Genomic DNA, 22516 nt, shown 5'->3' on the forward strand with positions numbered 1-22516 from the left:
TGCCGTCCTGCCCGAACTGAGCCTGCGGGGGCTGCCCACAGGCAGCAGCTCTTCCAGCACTGCTCCCACACGGCTCCGTACCACGGGGTCCATCCATCCCCCAGGAGCAAACTGCTCCAGCAGGGTCCCCCACGGGCGGCAGCTCCCCCCAGACCCCCTGCTCCTGCGTGGGCTCCTCTCCACGGGCTGCAGCTCCGGCCCGGGGCCTGCTCCTGCGGGGGCTCTCCATGGGCCGCAGCCTCCTCCAGGCCACATCCACCTGCTCCACGTGGGCTCCTCCACGGGCTGCAGCGTGGAGATCTGCTCCGTGTGGGACCCATGGGCTGCAGGGGGACAGCCTGCTCCACCAGGGGCCTCTCCACAGCCTGCAGGGGAACTGCTGCTGCCTGCCTGGAGCTCCTCCTGCCCTCCTGCTGCACTGACCTTGGGGGCTGCAGGGCTGTTCCTCATTTTTCTGTCTCCCAGCTGCTGTTGCACAGCAGTTTTTTTCCCTTTTCTTGAATCTACTCTCACAGAGGTGCAAACAACATCGGTTATTGGCTCTGCTCTGGCCAGCAGTGGATCCTTTTGGAGCTGGCTGAAACTGGCCCTTATCTGACATGGAGCAGTTTTTGGTTTCTTCTCGCAGAGGCCACCCATGCAATCTCCACTACGAAAACCTTGCCACATAAACCCACCACACTGTTGTCAGGTCTGTCATTTGGTAAACCAAGTTTTACCTTTTCTGTCTGAAGACTGTTGCTGAAAATTTCATATAGAAAGAAGGAGTTACAAGGGTGACAGCAGGTGGATGGTAAAAAAAAAAAGATAGACTCATTGATGAGAAGAAAAGATCTTGGGGGAAGTATTAAAAAAGGGTAATGAGGTGTTTATGTGGAAGCTGTGGAAAAAAGAAAGACACAGACCAGAGTGGAGAAAAAGTGAGGTGATAGGAAAAAAAATTAAGGAAAATTTTCAAAAAATCCAGAAGGCAGAACTAACTAGAAAAGCAGAGGGAAAAGAACAAGACATATGGTGGAACTCTGAATGAGACAGGAAGATGACATTTTCTCTAAATTAAAATACAGGGATGATCGATGATAATAAATAGGCTAAGTCTGAGAGAAAACAGCAGAGAGTACAGAGAAGGAGAAGTTATAAGCAGTATAAAACACTGCAAGTTCACCCACGGTGTATTTTGAATATCAGAACGGGGGTAAATCTCCACAATGATCTTATCTGGGAACAAAAACCTGTCCAGTAGAATTAAGTGCAACTTGTTTTGGGTCTGGAAAATCACTGTTGTGTTTCTTTCTTCACAGTTGACAGACCTGTCAGAGTGTATGCAGATGGGATATTTGACCTCTTCCACTCTGGCCATGCTAGAGCTCTTATGCAAGCCAAAACTCTATTCCCAAATAGCTACTTATTAGTAGGAGGTAAGATCAGAGTTATTTCTTGTGCTGGAGTTTTGCTTCTGTGCTTCAGCATAAGCGTTATTGCTGTGCTCTCACCCCCGGCTGTTTATACACTATGACTTTGAATGCTACTTTCACTCTGGGGGCTTTCTATAGGTGATTTGCCTTGACTTATGTCTTATAATTGAATCAATTAAAGTAAAAGTCAAATTCTGCCCTCAGCAGCACAGGCACAATTCCCATTCTAGTTAAAGCAGGTGCCTGCATGACTCTGAGCTTAGAATAGCTCCATATGAATAATTTACCTTTTTCAGTTATTCTCTCAAAATTGTTCAAAGATGGAGATGAGTGAATGAGATCAACCACTCATTTATTTCTGGCTCTTCAGTCCTTCTGCCAGTCAGACACAGCCCACGTCCCCTGGCTGCTGGGTCAGTACTGTGTCTGCAGGCCCAACCTTCAACATCAGCAGAGAAGCTAAATTCAGACCATTATCATTGGAGACTGAAATGTAGGTTATGATTTGAACATATTTTTCAGCTCACAAGTGTCCCCAGGCAGGTTACTTTCTTTTCATATTTTTTTTTCCACAACTATCCTCTTTTTTGCTGTGCGGCTTGCTAACAGATGCTCAGCAGTTGGTATATGCCAGAGAAGTCACCGCAGGGAGAGTGACTGTTTCCTGCTTAGCTGGCTGTGCACACGCTGCTCTCGTGAGGCCTCATGAACGTGCATTTCAGTTCCAATTTCCCTGCACCTTTGGGTTTGAGATATGTCTCTCATAAACATTGCACAGCAACGTTCAGCTGCTGCTCAAATGCTTACAGAAATGATGATAAAGAGAATGTGAATGCAACCTTCAGACACTTTATAAATAAATGATTTTGTATCTTTGTCCCAAATCAGTTAAAAGGAGGGCAAAAAAGACGTAACACAGAAGAAAGGCAAAATCTCCATATATACACAATCTTACATTTTACTGTTAAGTTTACAAATGGTGGCAATTCAAATGGAGCTTTCTGGAAGGGAAACAATATTCCCTTTGTTATGAAGGAAAAATTTAGGACTCATGTTTCTCTCCGGAGCCAGGTATCTTGCAGAAGCAGCATGTAGAGGTGCAAAAGAATGAGGCTTAAAAAATGATAATTATGTAGATTTTGTTCTTGTTTTTTAAAAGGAGAGGAGTGGAGTCATGGTGTCATGGATCTGGGAAGGAGCTCTGGGGCAAAAGTCTAGCTCCGTTGAATTTTGTGGCATAGCTCCACTTTGCCCTTTATTTTTGGAGTGAAGGACAAAGCAGCCAGCACTCATCAATACCTTTTCCCAGCAATGCACTGTATCTTAGCATGTTTATAAAATGGGCACTTTTCCACACCCACATACAATTTGTGCTGCAAAAGCACTGGTCTCATACGTGTTGGTTGGCACCACAACCAATCCCTTTTATTTCTTATTGTGAAAATAATTATTTGGAGCTAAGTTGTGGTTTGTTTTTTTTAAAGATATTTATAGCTTCTCAAATCAGTCATTAGAGCAGGATGACAGAATCAAAAGGAAATACAGACATATTGTGTCTGCACTGTACATGAAAAAATAGTAATCAAAAATTGAAATCAAACCTTTCTACAGAATACAAGCTAAAATTACTATTTTGCAATAATTTTAGTAGACCCTTTCTTCCAGAGGAGGGTAGCTTTAAGATGATATAAAGTCTGTAAAGAAATATAAATACAATCTCAGAAGGGATGTTTCTACTGCAAATGCTTTGATCTCCATTAAATTTCTTGTCAGCAGGCATCAAAAATGACATAATAGGATAGAGTAGCATTTAGCTAGATGAAATACATATACATTATTACCTGACTTTGAATTTTGCACAAACTCCAGGGCTATCTAAACCCTCCTACATTTTTCCTACTTTAAAGGCCCTTCATTACCATCACAGCAAGAACATCCATTTTAGATCTCAAAAAAGGCTGTGTCTTTGTCAGAGCCTTGTCTGATAGGCTGATATTTTCAAATTAGAAAGAAGCAGCAGCTACAGGGCTGCTATCACACTTTCCTGCAGCACTAATAATGTTGCATTTATCATTTGTCAAGTACGTTTACTGTTTGTCCAGGTGTCGCAGAAAAGCAAGACCCAAAGGCATGGTTTTGACCTGTGGTGATGGTATCAAACTATTCCACGTGGCATCAGATGGTTATTGTAGCTGTAATGCCAGACAGAGTTACAGCTACAGGGACAGGCCACTGCCTCTCCTGCAACATTATGTGTGTAGAAGGATAATAGCCAGCTTTTATAGTCCCCCAGTAACATGGACGTTGCCTCCCCCTCAATTTAAAAGCAATATGTGATATGGTATTGGTACATCCAGAGTTAAAGATGCAGGATTCCTGGGCTTTTAACTCTGTTCTTTTCACTAGAGCACATAGGTTCTTCCAGTCCTTTCCACGAGGTTTCCTTCTGCAGTTTCCCATTTGATCATGGCACAAGCCTTACTTCTCTTTCTATGAAATCTGCTGAACTCAAAGCTAAATTCAGAGACAGATTCCTGTAAAAACTGCCATGGCTTATTTTCTATCAGTGTTTATTTAGTGAGAAACTTTTCTGCTGTGATCTAGAGCTGTGTTGGCAAATTAATCATTTAGAACTTTGCTTATGTAAGAACGAACATTTGTACTGTGAAGGTGGTTGAACACTGCAACAGGACACCCAGAAATGCTGTGGGGTCTCCGTCTCTGGGACGTAGCCCTGAGAAACCTGTTGTAGTTGACCCAGCTCTGAGGAGGGGTTTGGATTATGTGATGTCCTGGTACCTTCCTGCCTCAACCATTTTGTGGTACATGAGGTTTGTCAGCACTGTGTGATTGCTGACACTGCACTTTCTGTTTATTTTTAAAACATTGTCCAAAATCCCCCCTTGTAGTGGGATTCGCTTGCCTCAACGTGCATGTACAGTACCACCTGAGATGTGCTACAGTATCTCACTCAGGCTCTGACTGCAGTTCTAGAAGGGAAGGATCTCTCATAAATATATGGTTGTACCTGCCAACTCTGAGCAGAACTCTTAGATGCCCTGGAGCTCCCTAAAATTATAATAACCAAGTGCTTAATGGAATTATCAGGAAATAATAAATGGCTGGTCAAGCAATTTCTATTGCGGGTGGAGCCATTTTGTTGATACTTCCATATTTTAGTTTGCAGTGATGATTTAACTCATAAGTTCAAAGGCTTCACTGTGATGAATGAAACTGAGAGATACGAAGCCCTCAGGCATTGTCGCTATGTGGATGAGGTCATCAGAGATGCACCCTGGACGCTGACACCAGAGTTTCTTGAAAAACATAAGGTATGTTCCTCCCCTGATCCCTCCCTCCCCTGTATAGACGGACAGTTGAAGATAACAGCAAGCCTGTGAACGTGTATCAGCTGATTATTTAATTCAGTTAACTCCAGTCACTGAAATTAGGTAAGCTGCATTGCTTGCCTTAGCCTTTGTCAGAAAAAGCTGTATTTCTCTTGCTGTATTTTTTTTAATGTGCTGGGGTGATTTCTCGGAATGCTGGGATGGTTTCTGAATGGCAAAATAGCACTAAAGAGTCATCCATAAATTGACATTCAGGAAAGGAGATCATGAGGAGATCAGTAAAGTTATCACGTCATGACTGAAGCCCTATTAAAGTCCTGAATTAAAGGCACATTTCCAGTTAATGTCAACAGGTGCAATAATTGGCCAGTAATACATAAAAATACAGCGTGTCCTCTAAAAGGCAGAATATGATTTCGTACATGCTATTGACTGTCTTGCAGTACATGTCTTAACAAAAGCATAATTAACTAGAATTAGTGTCCACATCACTGGGTGATGAATGGACAGCATGACAGCTGTTGGTGGGCTGGTATATACGCACAGCCCTAAGGAGACAGAATCAATAATCCTGCCTCCATGGTTTTGCAAGTAAAGGCTTTGCCCCTTGACTTAGCTCTTCCAGTAACAATAAAAGCAGATACAGCTGTCTTAGGTTTTCTACGGAATATCACACAGAAAAAGCCAGAGCAGTGTGTTAATGACAATGCTTCTGGAGACAAGCTTTCTGTACTTTCCTAACTGATCACAGAACATAGTAGTTTTAGCCCTAAATCTAGTGCAATATTCTAGGTGATGGCTTTAGGATGAGAATGTCAAAAGCAAGTCAGCTGAAGTCAAGAAAAGAGTTGGTCCTCCACAACGACCCCTCATTGAACCAAGATTCAGTGATGGTGGCATGTGATTCTTCTTCTGTTCACTGGCAGATTGACTTTGTAGCCCACGATGACATCCCGTACTCCTCCGCTGGCTCAGATGATGTATACAAGCATATAAAGGAGGCAGGTAAGGGCAACTTCACACTTCTAGTACCTTTCTTTTCAGCCTTGGCTCAAATTCTTTTACTGCGTTTTGACCACAACTGCTGAGAAAGAAGCAGCAGAGATAATACTGCGTTCTCTTACACCCTCACAGTAGGTATTGCTGATATCAGCAGAAAGATTCAGTTTGCAAATCACAATGTCCTTGGCTGAATTCTTGCCATAACCCCCAGGAAACCATTCAAATCTATCAAAAAGGGGCCCCATCTTTTTTTTCTTTTTTTATTTAAATGATTTTAGGTTGCTCAGCTAAGATCTCTGAACTAATAAACATGAGTTCAGTTCCCACAACAGCCCAGCCAATTGCAGCGACTTGTTGGTAACCACAAGTTGATGACTCCTTGACACAGAACAGTCTTTAATGTGGGAAGGCACACCGTCAGCCTTCAGGAGTCATTAGGATCCACTTGTGATTTGCACCGAGGGTTTTTTTCGCTACCCTGGCAGATGGTTTAAATGAGTGCCAGAGTAATTAATTGGCATGACCATTTAGCTATTTGGTTGACTACAGTATTACATTGAACGTGAACATGCTGAAGTCATCAGGAGTTTGTGTCTCTTTGGTTCATGGAAGCTGAATTAAATCTGAGGAGACCATGTTTAGCCACATTTGCAGGCAGCAGCTATCCCAGCACAATGACTAGTGGAGGAGTAGGAACTGGTCATTCCTTTCTTCCACTGCTCCCTGGAGGTGCTGCTTTGAATACCGGGGAATCCATCCTCTTCCAGGTCTACAAAAACGTGTTTTGGACGTTTAAAAGAATTCCAGAGCAAATCTGCCTGCTGATAATTTGTAGTGCAAAGTGACATTCTCAAGCTATACAATGACAGCAGTAGGCTCAGTAGACCTGAGCTAAAAGAATAAGCTTTTTATAGCAGCAGTTCTTGATCGTTTTCCAAACGCAAACATCACTGTGGTGTCAGACTCACAACCCTCCTCTGGGAACTGCTTTTTCTACAGCTTCAGAGCCAGCACCAGGTTCCTTTACTAGGCAATGGGACAAACATACCTCTGGTAAGGACAGGTCACTGAGGGACACACAGAATGCGTGCCAGCTGGGAAGCTGTTTTGACTTAGACCTATAAGGTGCTGAGTTAACAGTACAATGGAACAGGCACCCTTGGTGTCACTCTGTCGTTATCAAACTGAGCTGGAGAGTGCCCAAACCTGGCACATCTTCCTCTGCTGTTGTTAGGAATGGGTGTAATGTGCATGCATCTTTATGAGGAATTCAAACTTTGCACAACAGAATATGAACTTATAGCTTCAGAGATGTGTTCTGTCCTGCACATCCGTCACTGCAGGATGCTGGAGAAGTGACTTCAACCTTGTATGACTGAAATTTGTTAGATTGAAGATGGGAATAATGTTACTTGTGGAGGGTTTTGAGTTCTAGTGACAGTAGTCCTGACACTCCAGAACACCATTATGATGGTAATGAATTTCCTGTAAGGTATTTTGTTTTAAATAGACCAATGCTGAGGATGCATTTGTGCTTTTTCCTTAGTTCCATTACTCTCATTTTCCCACACTGAGTAGTTAGCGAGCAGAAAAACAAATGGGAAGTGTGGAGCTCTTTGTGTAGATTCCCATGGACTACTATTTCCCCACTCTAGTCAATGGGTGGGAGAGTATATGGACAACTGGGAGCTGTGCAATGGTGTGCTGACTAAACCTCTGTACATTTGTAAACAATTAGGTTTGAAAACATCAATCAGTATAACACATGGAGCCAATGAAAGCAAAACCAGTGACTAAAGGTGATGTTCCTGCATGTGGCTTTGTCCACTTACTGGAAAACAATTCAGCACTTGGCTTAGCAAGGGTAGGGTTTGGGTTTTCTTAATGAATTCTTGTAGCTCCTGTCAATAAAGGTTTTTAGCTTAAAGTGGGTTCCAAAAATAGTTTCCTGAGTGACTACTGCATGCCTGAAAAGCGTGATCAGGGAACCCTTGCTGCTCACGATTAAAACAATCTATTTTTGAGCAGAATAGTAATTAGAGATCATAAAGAGAAGGTATAACTTATCATTTAGTCACAGGAGGCTGCTAAGCTTCTTGATTCCTTCACCAGTTCTTTTTGTAACCCTGTGAAATTGGCTACCAATGCTGCCTACTTCAAGTGAGGGTGTGAAGACTAATTTGTCAAAAGCGATAGCGTCCTTTTAAGACAAGGCACTTTTTTTTTTTCCAAAACCATTTCCAGTCTTAACTTCTCTCTCTCTCATCAGCAGTTTAATTTTGCAATTACATGTAAGTGATAGAAGTAATTTTGGTAGCCCTAAATAACTACTAAAACAAGGTGAGCTAGTATTCTGCTGTTATTGCCTTTGTGACTTGCTTTAACACGTTAAATGAGCCTGTCTTGATGAGGAGCAATATGTTCCTCATCTATGTCGAGGAAAATCAAGCAGTATTAATAAATTGCCAGTTTTATTAGTTGGAGAAGGGAGAGTGATTATCCAACCCCTTAACATGGCCAGGTGTACATGAAATGGGCTGTAGAGACCGATGGCCTGTCCCCATTGTATATATCCACGTTTGTTCACACCACCATTACTTGCCATCTTCCTGTTACAAGCTACCAGCACTTCCTGGGTGTTTCCATTTCCATACTGTAATGCAGAGTGCACATCTCCTACCTGGAGGTGCTCCGTGGCTTTGGCCAGTGGTTTGTTTTACCGCTTTGCTTTACTCAGCAGAACAAAGACTGTCAGATGGTGCAACATAGAAATGGAGGGGAGAGTGGAAATATGCTGGAGAGCCCAAAAAGCCTTTCAATAGTGTGAGTGGAGGCCAACTGCTCTCCCCCAGCCCTTTATATAATGTTAAATAAGGGCTGGCTCAGGAGCCAGTCTGGCTTCCTGCATCACAACTGACACCGTGCAGCAGGCAAGTTTTAGCCTTTCTGCAGGCTGAGGGAAAATGAACCATGTAGCAACCTAGTGCCTTCTCTAAGCTCACACGTGAGGGAGATAAAATAAACTAGGAATAAGATGGCCAGAATTGCAAATGTCTTGACTATGGTTAGGCGTTTTTGTATCCATTCTCAGCTACCTGCCACAGTGCCCGGTCCTGCCGTGCTTTCCCAGCTGGCTTTCTTTTCCCACTTTGCTCAGGGATGTTCGTACCAACGCAGAGAACTGAGGGCATCTCAACGTCAGATATCATCACAAGGATCGTCCGGGACTATGACGTGTATGCCCGACGCAACCTCCAACGGGGATACACCGCCAAAGAGCTGAATGTTAGTTTTATAAACGTAAGTACACTCATCCACAGTCGCTTCTGAAACAGCCTCTCATAGGACCCCAAACGTAGCACAGAGGCTAAGAAAGTGTTTTAAAAATAGAAGGCAGAGCTGTGAAAAACTTAACTTAAAAGGAATTGGTAAGCTGAGGATAGTTTTACTTCTATTAATTAGCAGCTTCATTTCCATCTTACACTTTCATATTGGTAAGAAAGCTGCTGCTTCCTCTTTTCCTTGAGCTGTAACTGACATTATCAACCCCCCAGCTGCAGTCTTCTCAAACACTGACCCAAGAGATGATCTGTTTCTCTATTCCCATTGTGAGAAGGCAGCGCAGAAAGCAAAGATTTTGATATCCAAACTTTCTCGACAGAGAGACAAGATAAAAACAACCAAGACATGAGATAACTAGAGGAAGCTAAAATGGATTTTAAAACACAAGGAAGTATGTCAGCAAGTTAATGCTTAAATGATGGTGAAGAGGCCAGAAGAGACAGTATGTAGCAAAATAGGTAGGGCAAGAGTGCTCTTTGAAAGGATTTCTCAGAAAAATTTAGCAGCTCAAGTTATGCAGCTTCCACATACAGAACTGCACCTTGCCCTCCCATAAAGTAGCAGAAATGAAAGTTTACTTCCCTCCATTTTCTGTTCCAAGTCCCAATTTCAAGTCCCTACGTTACTGAAATCTTCACTGTGATTGGGCTAGATCATAGGAGGCATTCCCCTATTCTCTGGAGCTGGGAAATCCCCTTGTGAAGGACTGAATTGTGTCATGTCATTAGGATTTTATTTACTCGTTTCTTATTTTGAAGTCTGGCAGATAAATGACAGTACACAGGGCATAAATATTTATTTCACTGCCCTTCTTTTCAGTCTTCTACACCTCTAAACAATTCTGCTCCAAGTATTCCACCCAAAATATCCCTTAAATTAGGGCATGCTGGATGCCTTGGTGGTTCTTAAAGTTACTTTTTAACTATTGTGAGGTTAAGATACTGTTACATATCTTAGGCTTCCCCCACTGGCAAACACTGATCACAGAATCACAGAATCACCTAGGTTGGAAGAGACCTCCAAGATCACCCGAGTCCAACATCTGACCTAACACTAACAAGTCCTCCACTAAACCGTATCAGTTTTCTGAAGTCCCTCCTGACATTTGGTTATTTAGCTTATAGTAATTCAATTGCAAAAATACTACTTTTCACCAGAGGCATTTTGTGTTTCAAAATAAAAAATGCGATTTCACCAAGACAGAAAAGTGTTGTTTTCCTAGATAAAGGAAGGCTTGGTTACTTACTAGGTGCAAAGTGAGTTAGGTTTCTTTGGACTTCATTGATTTTGTTTGGCTTTGTGGCCTGCAAAGATGTTTTTTCTTGTGATTCTTGAGATAGAATATCCCCCTCCCATCCACATCCCCCCAGCAATAAACAGTATGTATTTTGAAAGTAAAGGGTCAATTAAATGAAGTTTTCAGGAAATTAAAAGCTGATAGTGAGTCGTGCTGCTATGAAGATGATACTGCCTTCAGGGGCACAGCTGTAGGTAGTTTTGTATACTGTACTTCTGTGGAGCACAGAAGCATTTCAGAACAAAAAACCTTTAACCACTGAAGTGTTTTAGAAGCTTGGCCAGGTGAGAGCGTCCCAACATTATCTTCTCTTTTCCTCTCTTTGTCTGTGCTACTAAGCAATTAGGAGTTCGTTCTCTTTTCTACTAAGTTTCCTAGCCACAAGCCACTGGCCTATGCCCATCTTACTGTTGTAGTCAGAAGCTCCTGTATTTGCCAGGCTCGGAGGTGAACATAGTTTTCCTTCTGCTCTGCAGAAATCTGGCCAAAGAGGCATTTGGGACCAAGTCAACATCCAGGCTGTCAAGTCAGCAGTGGGATGCATTGCTAGGAAGCAGAGGGAGATTTGCTTTTGCTTGCTACAAAGTTAGAGCTGTTAATTTCTCACTTGTATCCTTCACAAGATTCACAAAATTTTAAAATTTTCAACTTTTCATTCAGTTTGCAAATAAAGTAAAGAGTCACGTAGTGGAATAAAGATAGTAATCATGTAAAACATTATTTTCGATATGTACTTCCTGCACTTCATTACACATACATTAAATTTGTGTATATAAATACAAAGTGAGAACAGTTAACCAAGGCCATATGCATTACAATACGTTAATGAGATTTTTTTTCTTCTTCTCTACTTTCAGTGCCTAATTATTCCCAAATCCCTATATATATAATTAATGTCTGTCCACACTTTTAAAACAGGAAAAGAAATACCGCTTTCAAAACCAAGTGGACAAAATGAAAGAAAAAGTAAAGAATGTGGAAGAAAAATCAAAAGAATTTGTTAACAAGGTGGAAGAGAAGAGCCATGACCTCATTCAGAAATGGGAAGAAAAGTCCAGGGAATTTATCGGCAACTTTTTAGAGCTGTTTGGACCTGATGGAGCTTTGGTAGGTGTTCTGCCATCCCAGGAAGTCTGAGTGTTGTTTTTATTATTATTATTTTTTATCCCCTATAACACAGATCAAGAGCAAATTCTTTTGCTGTAGTCTTTATTTTGAAAGCCAGCACAGCAGACTAGTGCCAGACCTGCTTGTTGGATCCAATAATGCATGCCAATACTGCAGCAGGAGGATTTGCCATGTCTGTTGCTTCTTCAGGACAACTTCTATCTTTAATGTTTATAGATTTTTTTTTTTACCAGGGTGATGCCTTGCTGTGAAATAAGTTGCAATGCTGGGTATGATGCTGCATTCAGTAGTGCTGCCTAACAGCCACATACCAGCAAACAGGCTGATACCGTCTGTTTTCCCCGTTAGCACTAAATGGGACCACACAGACATCAGAGAGAAATTATACACTGAAGTTGGTGAGGGAAACAGCAGCATTGAAAAGTTGAGTTGTTCCGTTCGTTCTCTGCATTCAACAGTAGAAGATGACAATTTTCTAGCTTTAAAAACTACCGATTTAATGTTCTGAGAAATGATTTTACATGTCTAGTGGCCAGGGTCTTCTAACTGACTACAGAGAAGTTTCAGGTAAAACTGAAGCACTTTTGAAGGAGTCCATGGTAAGTGCTAGTGCCCCGCTGCCCATTCACCAAAGGTTTGCAGTGCTTTGGGAGGGCAGCTGAGAGGCTGTAACAGTACCGTTCTAACGAGAAACCCGAAGGTCTTACCTGCTCAAACTAAAATCACGCAATGAGTGGTGAGTTGGTGACAATCCAGATCCCCAGAAGAGTCCTGGTCCCCTTTTTTCATTTCTGATAGCCTGTCAGACATTCAGCAGCTTTGTTTTCTTGTAACACTTCCCATTGCTAGCTTGAAGCCAGCAGCAAAGCTTAATTTGAATGCAAAGGTTGCCATTTGTTTGTACAGAACTTCTCAGCCCTTCTTGCTGGGTGTTGGTCCTTTTCCAACAAGCGCTCTGCGCAGGTGTTTTCTGGTGAAAGCCCAGGCCCCAGCCAAGCCCCTCAATACAGGCACGATCTCAGATGTGTTGTTTTAGTTGGAAGCTCCTAGCGAGGCTTTAGCTTGGTCTCAGGAAATGTGTGGGAGCGGGAAGGAGAGCAGCAAGCGATGCAGAATAAACTGAGGGGAGAAGAATAAGACCTAGACAAATACTGAGCAGAACAGCAGGATGCTTCAGTGGTACCTTTTCACACCATGGTGTGCAGACAGGCAGCTCCCTCCTCACTTGAAAGCAAACCCTTTGCAAGAGAATTGTGCACAGCTTTAACTGCTTATGGATTACAGTTTGACACAAAATGTCGATAGAGGCAGCAAGCCAGAAAAAAAACAGTTTAGGACGAGCGTGAACCAGATACTATTGGAGTAGTTTTAAAAAGCCAACACACACATAATGGTCTCCCACCTTACTTTTATCAGTCCATACTCAAACAATACAGCGTCATGAATAGCACGCTATGTTGGAAGGATCTCAGCAGAGCTTCCGCTTATAAACAAACCCTTGTCCTTTTAGCAAATTGTTCACTAGTGGTATCATTTTCCTTTGGAAAGTGAAAACTGTAAACTCTTTTGATGACTAGCCCAGGTTTACCTGCATTGGCCACATCCACGTGAAGAGTGTGTTGATTGCAAGTCAGCGTTCCCAATGCGGAGACGGTCCTATGGCCGTAGGTGCTGAACAAACAGAATGCTAATAGGTCCTGTGAAGTCCACAGGAGGTGAGGTGAGTTTGGTTGTGCAGAGAGAAGAGGAGAATTTCAAAGCCTTTGTCGTATTACCTTGCTCTACCCACTCAAAAACACACACTGAGGACATTTTAAAACCCTTTAGTGATAAATATTTTATGGAATTCAATTTATTAGAGAAAAGCTGCTCTGTGAAGGTCTTCTGAGGGGACGTTGGGGTGTTTACTGAGTTAGTGTCCGGACCACAAAGTAGGAAATCTGATGCAATCAGAGACTTTTGCTAAGAAAAAGCCTGGAAGTGTTGAGAGGAGCGAAATCTCCTTGTACTCTTGCAGGAAAAGCATCAGTGACAGTGAGCTGAAATGTGTTGTGGCTTTTTTAAATCAGTTTGAGCCTTGCAGCAGGAAAGACTTTTAAAATAATGATAACTTGCTATTAGTGTCAAAACTGTTATTAACATTAATTTGCCGTATCACAGTTAGTTAGATGTTGCTTTTAATGTTGACATTAAAAGTACAGGAATCGTTATGGGCATGCTAGCTTCCTAGATCAGCAATTTGCATTCCATTAATATGCCATTATTATCTCACAAATAGTCATTAGAACATGCTTTATGCTGGCATCAATTTTCTAAAAGTGAGGGCCATGTAACCCACAAAAATCCAGCAGCTTCTGGAAAAGGTCAGAATGTCAGTTTCCGAACTGCAAGGATGTATGCAATTCGTTTGTAATTTAGCCCACCTGTACAAGTCTCTGTATGTGTTTTTCTGGGAGAGTCACAGAGGTGTCAGAAACAACAGCAATTAACGTGGCATGAAACTTCTGTTGTGGCTTGAGAGCAGCACAGCACAGCCTGGTCCCTCCTGGTCGACACGGAGCGCCGTGGAAGCAGAAAACAGTGGGACTAATTTCACCCCATTTCAGACATTTATGAGCAGACAGCTGCGTTTCAGATTAGCGGAGAGAAAGCAAAGCTTACAGGACAGGATTTCTGCGCCAGTCTTCCCCTCCGAGCGCGATGAACCATCCCTTCAAGGGCTGGTTTCCCTCTGTGAAGTGCACAGAGGGAGTCGGGCACTGCCACGTCAGGACACGGCTGCCCGTGGTGAATCTCATGGGTTGCAGCTGGAACCCGGGGCTGGTCTTCAGACCATGCCACGTGCACATGGCCTGGACCTTCAAAGCCCGCAGAAGAATCAGCGTCTCGAAAGCAGCAGTCCTTCGTAATGCCCCATTGGTGCCTGTTTGGTGAAGCAGAGGAGCGTCGATGTGTAGGCAATATGATTTCCTTTGCCCAGCCTCACGTAGGACGTAGGTGTCAACACAGATCCCACGCTAAGCAGCATGAATGCTACAACAAGCCACAAAATTCGGTAGTGGGAAAAATATATTTGTCCAGCAATAGTTTGCCAAAAGCAAAGTATTTTCTAAACTGGCTGTATCTGAACTTGCTTGAACCAAGGCTTTGAAATGCTTGTGTGGTGTCTCGGAAAGGTCCAGAGCCCCAGCGTTGTCCAACCCTCCGGTGTGTATGGTGGGTCCCTAACTGGGTGTATTTATTCAGCACCAGCGCCCAGAGCACCCCCGCGCTAGGAGCGCTTGGCTTGTGAAGACCTGGAGGTGTGAGTTACCCTGCTGGGGGGGAGGAGGGTCAGTCTGGAGCCAAATGAACGATGCTGCCGCCACCTCTGGCAGCTGCCAGGGGTTTAGCCAGCACGGCTGGTGCCTCAGGCACTGACAGGCAGGCTGGGCACTCTCCCAGCTGAAGGTGTGAGCGCATCGGTCTGTTCAGGCACCCAGCTGCGGTGAGGAAAGAACCAGGGAGGAGGCGTCCTGTGGCTCGGCTGGGGGAGTTAGCAGGAAGGTGGGGTTCTCCCTTACAGCCCAGGGCACAGCCACGCGCCTGCTGCCAAGGGGGCTAGGCAGAGCAGAGACAGGGCTGGTGACGGGTCAGGCTGGGCTGCTCCCATCTCCAACACAGGTACCGCAATACCAGGAAGCATCGCAATGTTACTGAGCTTCCTGAAATGGCTGGGAGGTGCCAGGGGCAGGAGGGAGACAACCTGCTTTGCTTGGCCAGGATAAAAAAATATTTCATGTCAAAGACCATGCTTTTGGTGAGGGTTATTTTCGGGGAGAGGATGAAACTGGCTGAATCAAGCCAACACAGCAGGCGAACACCTGGCTGATGGGTTAGGCCCAAAGTTTATAGCAAAGGGGGTTACAGCAGGCTGGCAGAAATCAAATGATTCCATGAACAGAAACTCAACTTCTTTGACTTAAACAGAAATTTTGCACTCCCACCACTTGGTTGCAGCAGGCTGCAGGGCTCTGCCAGCGCTGATGACATCCTCACATCTTTCAGCAGTACCAACCTTCCCCCGTCTACATGCCTCCCTTCCGTGGCAGGCTGACGGTACGTGTCAGGAGCAGCCACCTGCTGGCTGTGGAGCTCTGAGGAAGTGTTGCCTGGTCTGGACCTAGGGGAGGCGCAGGGGGAGGTTACAGCCCAGGGGTCTTCATGCATGAGAGCAGTGCTGAGCTTGCCTGAAGTCAGAAGCTGCTCTGCCACCTGCACTGCAGTGAAATCCAGGCTCTATAACAGAGCTAAAGGCCCACAGGGTAAAAACATAAACTGGGTGAGGGAGCTCACAGAGGAACACTCAGGTTTGTTGTTTGTGCTTGATCTTTAACACCCTGGATCAGCCCAGAGCAGAAACTGATGGAAAAACCTTGCATTTGCTGCTCCTCTGGCAGGAAATACTGAGTGGCAAAGGGGTGGGGAGGAAGAGTGAGAGGGGCAGCCCTGTGCTCCCTGGCTGGAGGAAGGACAGCACAGGGCACAACCGCTGCAGGCACGGAAGGGGAGGAGGAACCAAACATAAATGCAAGCTGAGAAAGCCTGGGGACCTCGGCTGCCCAAGCAGCATGCCCAGCACACGTTCTGTGGAAGCGTTTTGCTCTCAGGTAACTTAACTTTGCTGGGGATGGCTCTTCCATTCCAGCTGAGCATCACCTATGAGCCGACTTCCAGCGCTCCAGGCGAGGCTGAGAGTTCTTGCTCCCCCTATCCAAGGGCAGCAGCGAGTCGCTCGGATTTTGCATTTTCAACATGAAGCCTGCGGCAGCCGTGCAGCACGAGCCAGACCTCCTGCAAGCCGCCCCTGGAGCCTGACTGCAAGGCCACGCCGGCGCTAACAAGCAGCATTTGCCTTACTGCAGCCGCTCACCTGACTGAAAAGTGGGGCTGCTGCACCCCGCCAGCTCCAGCAGGTCCCCGCTTGGCTTTACAGAGCAAACGACAATAAAGCCCAAAGCAGAACATACGGCCTGCACACGTTTCTCTTTTTAATAGATGTCTGAATTCTGGCATTCCCTCCCTTGCCCCCTACCTGAAGGGTTTGGCGATGCATGCCCCAGGTACCTGGGGAAGCGGCTGCCCGTATTTGGCAGGCACGGGGCTGCCTCCATGGGGAAGGGGAAGAGGAGGAGAGGTCTCTGCTGGCCAGGAAGCTCAGCAGGAGGCAGGTGCCCTGTCCCAGCACACCAGGAGGAAGAGGTCCTGGGAACGAGGGGCACCTGGAGCTCAGGCAGAGAACTGGCTGTTTGAGACAGAATCACCAACACTTCTACAGTCAGCCAGAGGGAGGTCCCCGTGGTTGGCTCAGGACAACACGTGGAGTGTTCTCATACTAGGGGTGTCCTCGCTAGGACAAAAACCTCATCAAGTAAAAACAACTTAGTACGAGCACGGTGTTAAGAGGCAAAGCACATCTGGGATAGGCTGGCTGTGCTTCGGAGCAGAAGCCAGTTTCTCTGCCCTCCTCAGGCAAGAGGAGCCACGCGGAGCAGCCCCTGCTTGCCCAGACACCTTCCCCTCCCTCTTTGCGCCTTTCTCACGGAGCACCTCTCTCTCCCCTTTGTTTTCACAGAAGCAGATGTTCCAGGAGCGAAGCGGCCGCATGCTCCAGGCTTTCTCTCCGAGGCAGAGCCCAACCAGCAGCCCTACGCGAGGCCGCTCTCCGTCCCGTTCGCCGTCCCCACCCTGGGTCTTCAATAAAGCCTCCCCTCCCTCTTCTCCAAAAGCTGCCTCCGCCTCCCTCAGCAGCATGAGCGAGGGAGACGAGGACGAGAAGTAAAATAAAGATATATTTTTTTAACCATGAGACAGAAGAACAAGCTATGAACTCAACCGCTGGATGGGGAGAAGCGCGAGGACCATCTGGGGTCCCTCTGACAGCAGGGAACGTGCCCTGGGAGATGTCGAAAACAGACTGGAGCACAGCAAGGGAGATCTCAGGAAGAGCCGATCCCACCCCCGCTCCCTCGCGGTGCCTGGAGGCCCCACCAGCAGCGCTTGCCCGGCGCCGTACCGGGGACTGGCAGCAAAGCACCCGCCTCCGTGCACGTCCTGTCCTCCCCAGCGCTGCCGCTTTCTGCCCCGCGGGCTGGCCGGGCCGGCGGGACCTGCACCGAGCCCACAGGCAGCGTGGGCAAAGCCACGGCCGCTGCGTCGGACCCTGCTAACCCTGAGCTCTTCCAGCACGGGAAGGAAGGGCGCTGCTGCTGCAAACGTGTTCCGAAAGGGGGAAGGAAATTTCACCTCTTTCTTTTTGAAGGAAGTCTGCCCAGAGCCCAAACCGTGCCAGCAAAGCGGAGAGCTGCCCGGCTGGGTTTACGGAAGGTCGTTCGATGCATTCAGGCTGCGCAATGTTGCTTGTTGACCAAGCCTCTGTCCAGGGCATACGTAGAGATTCAGGCCGTACCGACCCCCTTTGCTTTCTCAGAGCGTTCCCCATGTTCCTAGTGCCTGACAACTTCTGTTCTGCTCCCCGTTTTTGCACTTCAGAGACAAGTAAGTAAATGAAGACAGTCCTAACTGGAATGTTTTGCTGTGGGAAATAGCTGGTTTGAAGGCCTTGATGGTTTTTACTGGTGAATTCCAGAAACGCACGTGGGATCCCACAGCCTAAGAACAAACCTCTCTCCCAGGAACCCTGCTGCTCCCAGACAGGCATTGCCAAGCGACGAGCCCAACAGTGCTACTGTCCTCACATGCTACTAATCCAATTAGATTTAAATTTCTCGTAAAACCCTGAACAAGATGTGTTCATAGACACGCTGCCCCTGCACGGGGTCCCGAGGCCATTCCTCTATCCCAACCCGGAGAAGAGGCTGGAAAACACAATGGAAACCTTTTAAACGGGATTAGGCATGGGGATTTTTCCCCTCCTGCTGTGACACCCGTCTGTCCCCAGGCAGAACCACAGCGGCAGTAGCACTGACGCAGCTTTCCCCTGCCCCTGATGCTCCAGCTGATCTCCTTCCAGCTCGGCAGCGAGAAGCCTGCCAGCCTGGCTCCACTCAGTCCCTCAGCCGGCACCGGCGAGGGGGCTGCAGGCCCGCGGGGCTTCTGAGCGTGGAGGCTGCCCCGTCCCTGAGGCTGCCCCGTCCCCCCATGCAGGAAGCTGCAGGAAGCGCCCAGCCCGCGGTGCTCGGGTCGAGCTGTGAAGCAGCAATGGGATTCTGCGCCAGGGCAAAGCCTTGCCCGTATGGAGCCCTGAAGGAAGAGCCCGAGCGCGCCCTGCAGCAGCCTTCCTTCCCGAGGGACGTGCTGGGTAACTGCTTTCCCTCCCTCCCAAACTCTCCAGACAGGTAAATCGCAGCCCCTTGCACCAAGCACCGCATTAGCCCCGTGTTTAGTTCCCTCCCCACAGCTTTCACCTACGGGATAAGGGGTAATGGGGTAACCGATTTGCCTTCGGGAACACTTTGCCAGACACAGCTCTGACTACCGCAAGACCAACCAGTATCTCACGGCACTCTTTGTCTTCTGGAGCCCAGCGGGGTCCTTCGCAGAGCCGCACAGAGGCCATCAGGGAACAGGGTGACCGCTGCTTCCACGGGGCAGCGCAAGGAGAGCCGCGGCTCGTCCAGCTGCTGCCAGCTGTGCGCCTGATGGGGCCATGCAATTACGACCTTCCTCAGCCTTAGGCAACCCGTTACTGTAATTTCGCACCTGGGATGCACTCGTCGGTCTCTCTGATCCTTTGCAAGTCTAAGTCTTCCCATCGCAACCCGCTCCTCCACCATGGAACCGTCTGCTCTCTACTGGTGCTGTTTACACAACGAGCCATGTCCAAATGCAATGGAGGTGGGCAGGTTTTTCTTGTTCCCCAGTTCCTCTGTTTGTCTGAATTCCATAACGCTTTCTGTCCAGCAGCCCCTGATCAGCAGTTTGAGCGGAAGACAGCATCCGTGACTTGTACATAGGACCTGGAGAAAAACTCGGCGGCGTGACCTCTTTGCAGCGGGAGCTGTTTCTCAGTCACAGGTGGCTACCCCGTGACAAAGCCATATACTGTACCAGGCATCCTCCTCACGTTTAGGACATCAACGCTGAAGCCTTTCCCCCGCTGGTACAGGCACCGATATCCACACGCTTTCTCCAGCAAACCAGAACCTCATTGTCTTTGGACACGTGGAGGGCAATTTTGCACTTCTGAGTCATGGTTGGGTTTTATTTTTCATGAGTGTTGCTTTAATTCAGTCCTATTTATCAGCCAAGCTCCACGTGAAAAATAAACAGCGTACAACAGATACGCGCTGCCTCTCACCTTCATTTCACAGCACGTTCAGGCGCACAGGCAGCCCCCGGCCTGACCCACTGATGGCACAGGTCCCTCTCGTTGCCTCCGTCCTCGCAGCCCAGGGCTTCACGCCCTCGCCAGTGCCACCCGAGCAGCCTCTCACGCCGCTCCCTGCGCCGAGGGGATCCCCGCTGCCCCCTGCCCCAGCGCAGAGGAATCAGGGCCTCGCTGTGTGAATTTTCACTCCTAAATGGAAGGAGGCAGCAGGGCTTCTGCAACCTTCCTGCTTCTGTGCCCCAGCTGCGGTGCTCCGCGTGCGCCAGGTCTACGCAGAAGTGTGAGAGCAGACAGCAGCCCCGGGGCAGCTCCTGGGACTCGACTCCAGCTGAGTCAGCCCGATGGCTGAGTGCTCCTGCTTCTTTCCTTCCCTTCTGTCCTTCCTGTAGGAAATAAGTTCTTGCTGCAGCAGCTGCAGAAAAGTCATTTGGTTGTTCTCTGTTCGGTTGGTTTGCAGTTCTGTGCGCATTTTTTTTCCCTTTTGTTGTTGTTTTGTTTTAGACAGCCCTGCCTCAGGCAGGGAGAAGCTCAACCAGCAGACAAGGTTTCAGCATTTCCCAGCTGAGCCATTTTTAAATACAGAATAAGAAAAGTCAGAGTTGGTCAGCAGAGCAGAAAGGATTTTCTGCAGTGCAAGGCAAAGAGCTCTTGTGCCAGCTCTTGTGTAACACCTGAGTATTTGCTTAGTTCTATACCCTGACGTCATCTGAAATAAAATATCGTGTAAGCTCACTGACACAGATGATTTAACTCACAATGCTCAAGCAAGATAAATCAAGCATTTAAAAAAACACTACAATGTGTGTGTACATGAAAAATGATTTCCAAATACTGCAGGGACTGAGTTCTCCAAAAGAAGACAATATTTAGAATAGCACAAAACAGTACCGACAGGTGGAAGTCAGACAAACTAACAAAACACAGGCATTTCACATAAAGCTACAAGCAAACCAGATGATTTCTCACGGTGTAATCCCGTCTCCCCAAGGAGGAGGCTCGGAGTGAGGGTAGCCATCCACTTCCCATGGCTGGGCCTGCAGCATTCCCAGCATCGCCCGCCGTGAGCTCTCCTCGCCCGCTTAGCTCCCCGTGGGGCTGGTGCTGCCCTGACGGGAGGAGTCCCATCGACCCAGTGGGACCCCGGCACGCTGCAGTCGCGCCCGGTGCAGCCCACCTCTGACCTCCTCTTAAGGAGAGCTCCTCTGGGGCCCCCGGCACAAGGAGGACCCAGAAGTATTAGAACGAGTCCAGGGGAGGGCCATGAGGATGCTCAGAGGCATTACGGCCTTTTCAGCACCTTCTGGAGCTTTTAAGTCTACCCTATCGTTCTCTAACCCTACCCTATCATTCTCCAGCCACGTTTCCCTACAAACAAACCCTGATTTTCAGTATAATAAAGTAACTGAGCTGCAAGGCCATCATCCACTTCGGAAAAGTAGATTAATTATAACCTACTCTTCACAGCTGAGAAGTGGCTAGCTTTCAAAGCCAACAGGTGCTTCATTATATGCCATTCGAGCCTCTAGATTTTTCATTTAAAAATAATGCATAAAACCAATAGGAGCCCAGTTACTCAGTTACTTCACTTTTTGTCCAAACTTAGAACATTTAGTATCATCAGTTTAAAAGCTAAAAAGTTTCACTTTTAACAGTACCATAAGTTGTACCGCTGTAATACATGATTAAGAGCCAAATGCCAAAATTAAATACGGAACTATCCCTTACAGACAAATTTGTCCCTCTCCTGCTTTGCTTATCTAAAAGGTCCCTCCTGAACATGTGCACTATTTCAGAAAAGAACAAGGACATTTTAAATATTCATGATTTCACATGCAAGTAGAAAGCTTCAATACATACAGTATAAGAATTAATAAGATTTCCTCTCTAAATTTGCTGGCTCCAAGTGAAACATTAAGCCAAGCAGCACAGCATATTTTTTTTTTTGGTGGTGTTTTGTGTTTTTTTTTTTTTTCCAAGAGTACCTTTTCTTCAATGAATTCCCCAGCACACAGGTGTATCAAACACACTGAAAACACAGAGAACCACCAGAGAAGATCAGCGAGCTCCTGTTCTGTATCTTTTAAAGAGATATGAGAAAAAACAATGGTATCAGGTCAAACAGCTCTATTCTAACACTTTTTGCCTTCCTGTTTCTGGGAATTCAAGTCAATTCATCATTAGTTACAGACAGAAACTGAACAGAGGAGCACAAGGCAAGTCAGAAGTTCGATAAAATGCAGTTAGCCATTATGCAAAGGGTGGTAGCACTGCCATGCCAAAGCTGACTTCGCACACCAACTGAATGAAATCAGATCTTTCACATCATTAAAAACCCAGAAACTTCAGTTCTCCTCCTGTAAAATCCAACGTTTAGCAAGTTGGTATTCCTCACCATAAAGCGTACAGAGTAATGGCAAGACAAAACGTATTGAAATATTTCGAAAACAAAGCACAACTCCAACTTCTTCACGCTTCATAAATGGCTGGTAATATATTTCTGAAAAAAATTGTAAAATTGGTAAGTTTTATAATGCGCAGCACCTGGCTACTGTACTTAGGGCATAACACAGCAGGCAGTTCTCAAGCATTACTGCATCACGCTGACAATGAACCAGCTTGCTTTTCTAAAAATAAAGACGAAAAGACACCATTG

The 22516-nt window shown here is 46.4% G+C and overlaps 1 protein-coding gene across 6 annotated transcripts in view; it reads left to right on the plus strand.

The window, feature by feature from the left end:
- PCYT1B (phosphate cytidylyltransferase 1B, choline) overlaps positions 1 to 19814 on the plus strand; it is a 32088-nt gene extending 12274 nt beyond the window's left edge. For 3 of the 6 annotated variants that reach the window (XM_083836916.1, XM_083836918.1, XM_083836919.1), the window contains 6 exons: positions 1302 to 1418; positions 4596 to 4747; positions 5692 to 5770; positions 8859 to 9067; positions 11325 to 11513; positions 17149 to 19814. In XM_083836916.1, the coding sequence (XP_083693042.1) occupies positions 1302 to 1418; positions 4596 to 4747; positions 5692 to 5770; positions 8859 to 9067; positions 11325 to 11513; positions 17149 to 17355 (953 nt within the window). In that variant the 3' untranslated portion in view covers positions 17356 to 19814. The remainder of the gene's footprint in view (positions 1 to 1301; positions 1419 to 4595; positions 4748 to 5691; positions 5771 to 8858; positions 9068 to 11324; positions 11514 to 17148) is intronic. The other 3 variants (XM_083836920.1, XM_083836921.1, XM_083836917.1) reach the window with 2 other exon arrangements.
- Positions 19815 to 22516: the final 2702 nt, after the last annotated feature.

Source organism: Anser anser, assembly GCF_964211835.1.
Source record: "Anser anser genome assembly, chromosome: 1".
NCBI classification, from domain to species: Eukaryota; Metazoa; Chordata; class Aves; order Anseriformes; family Anatidae; genus Anser; species Anser anser.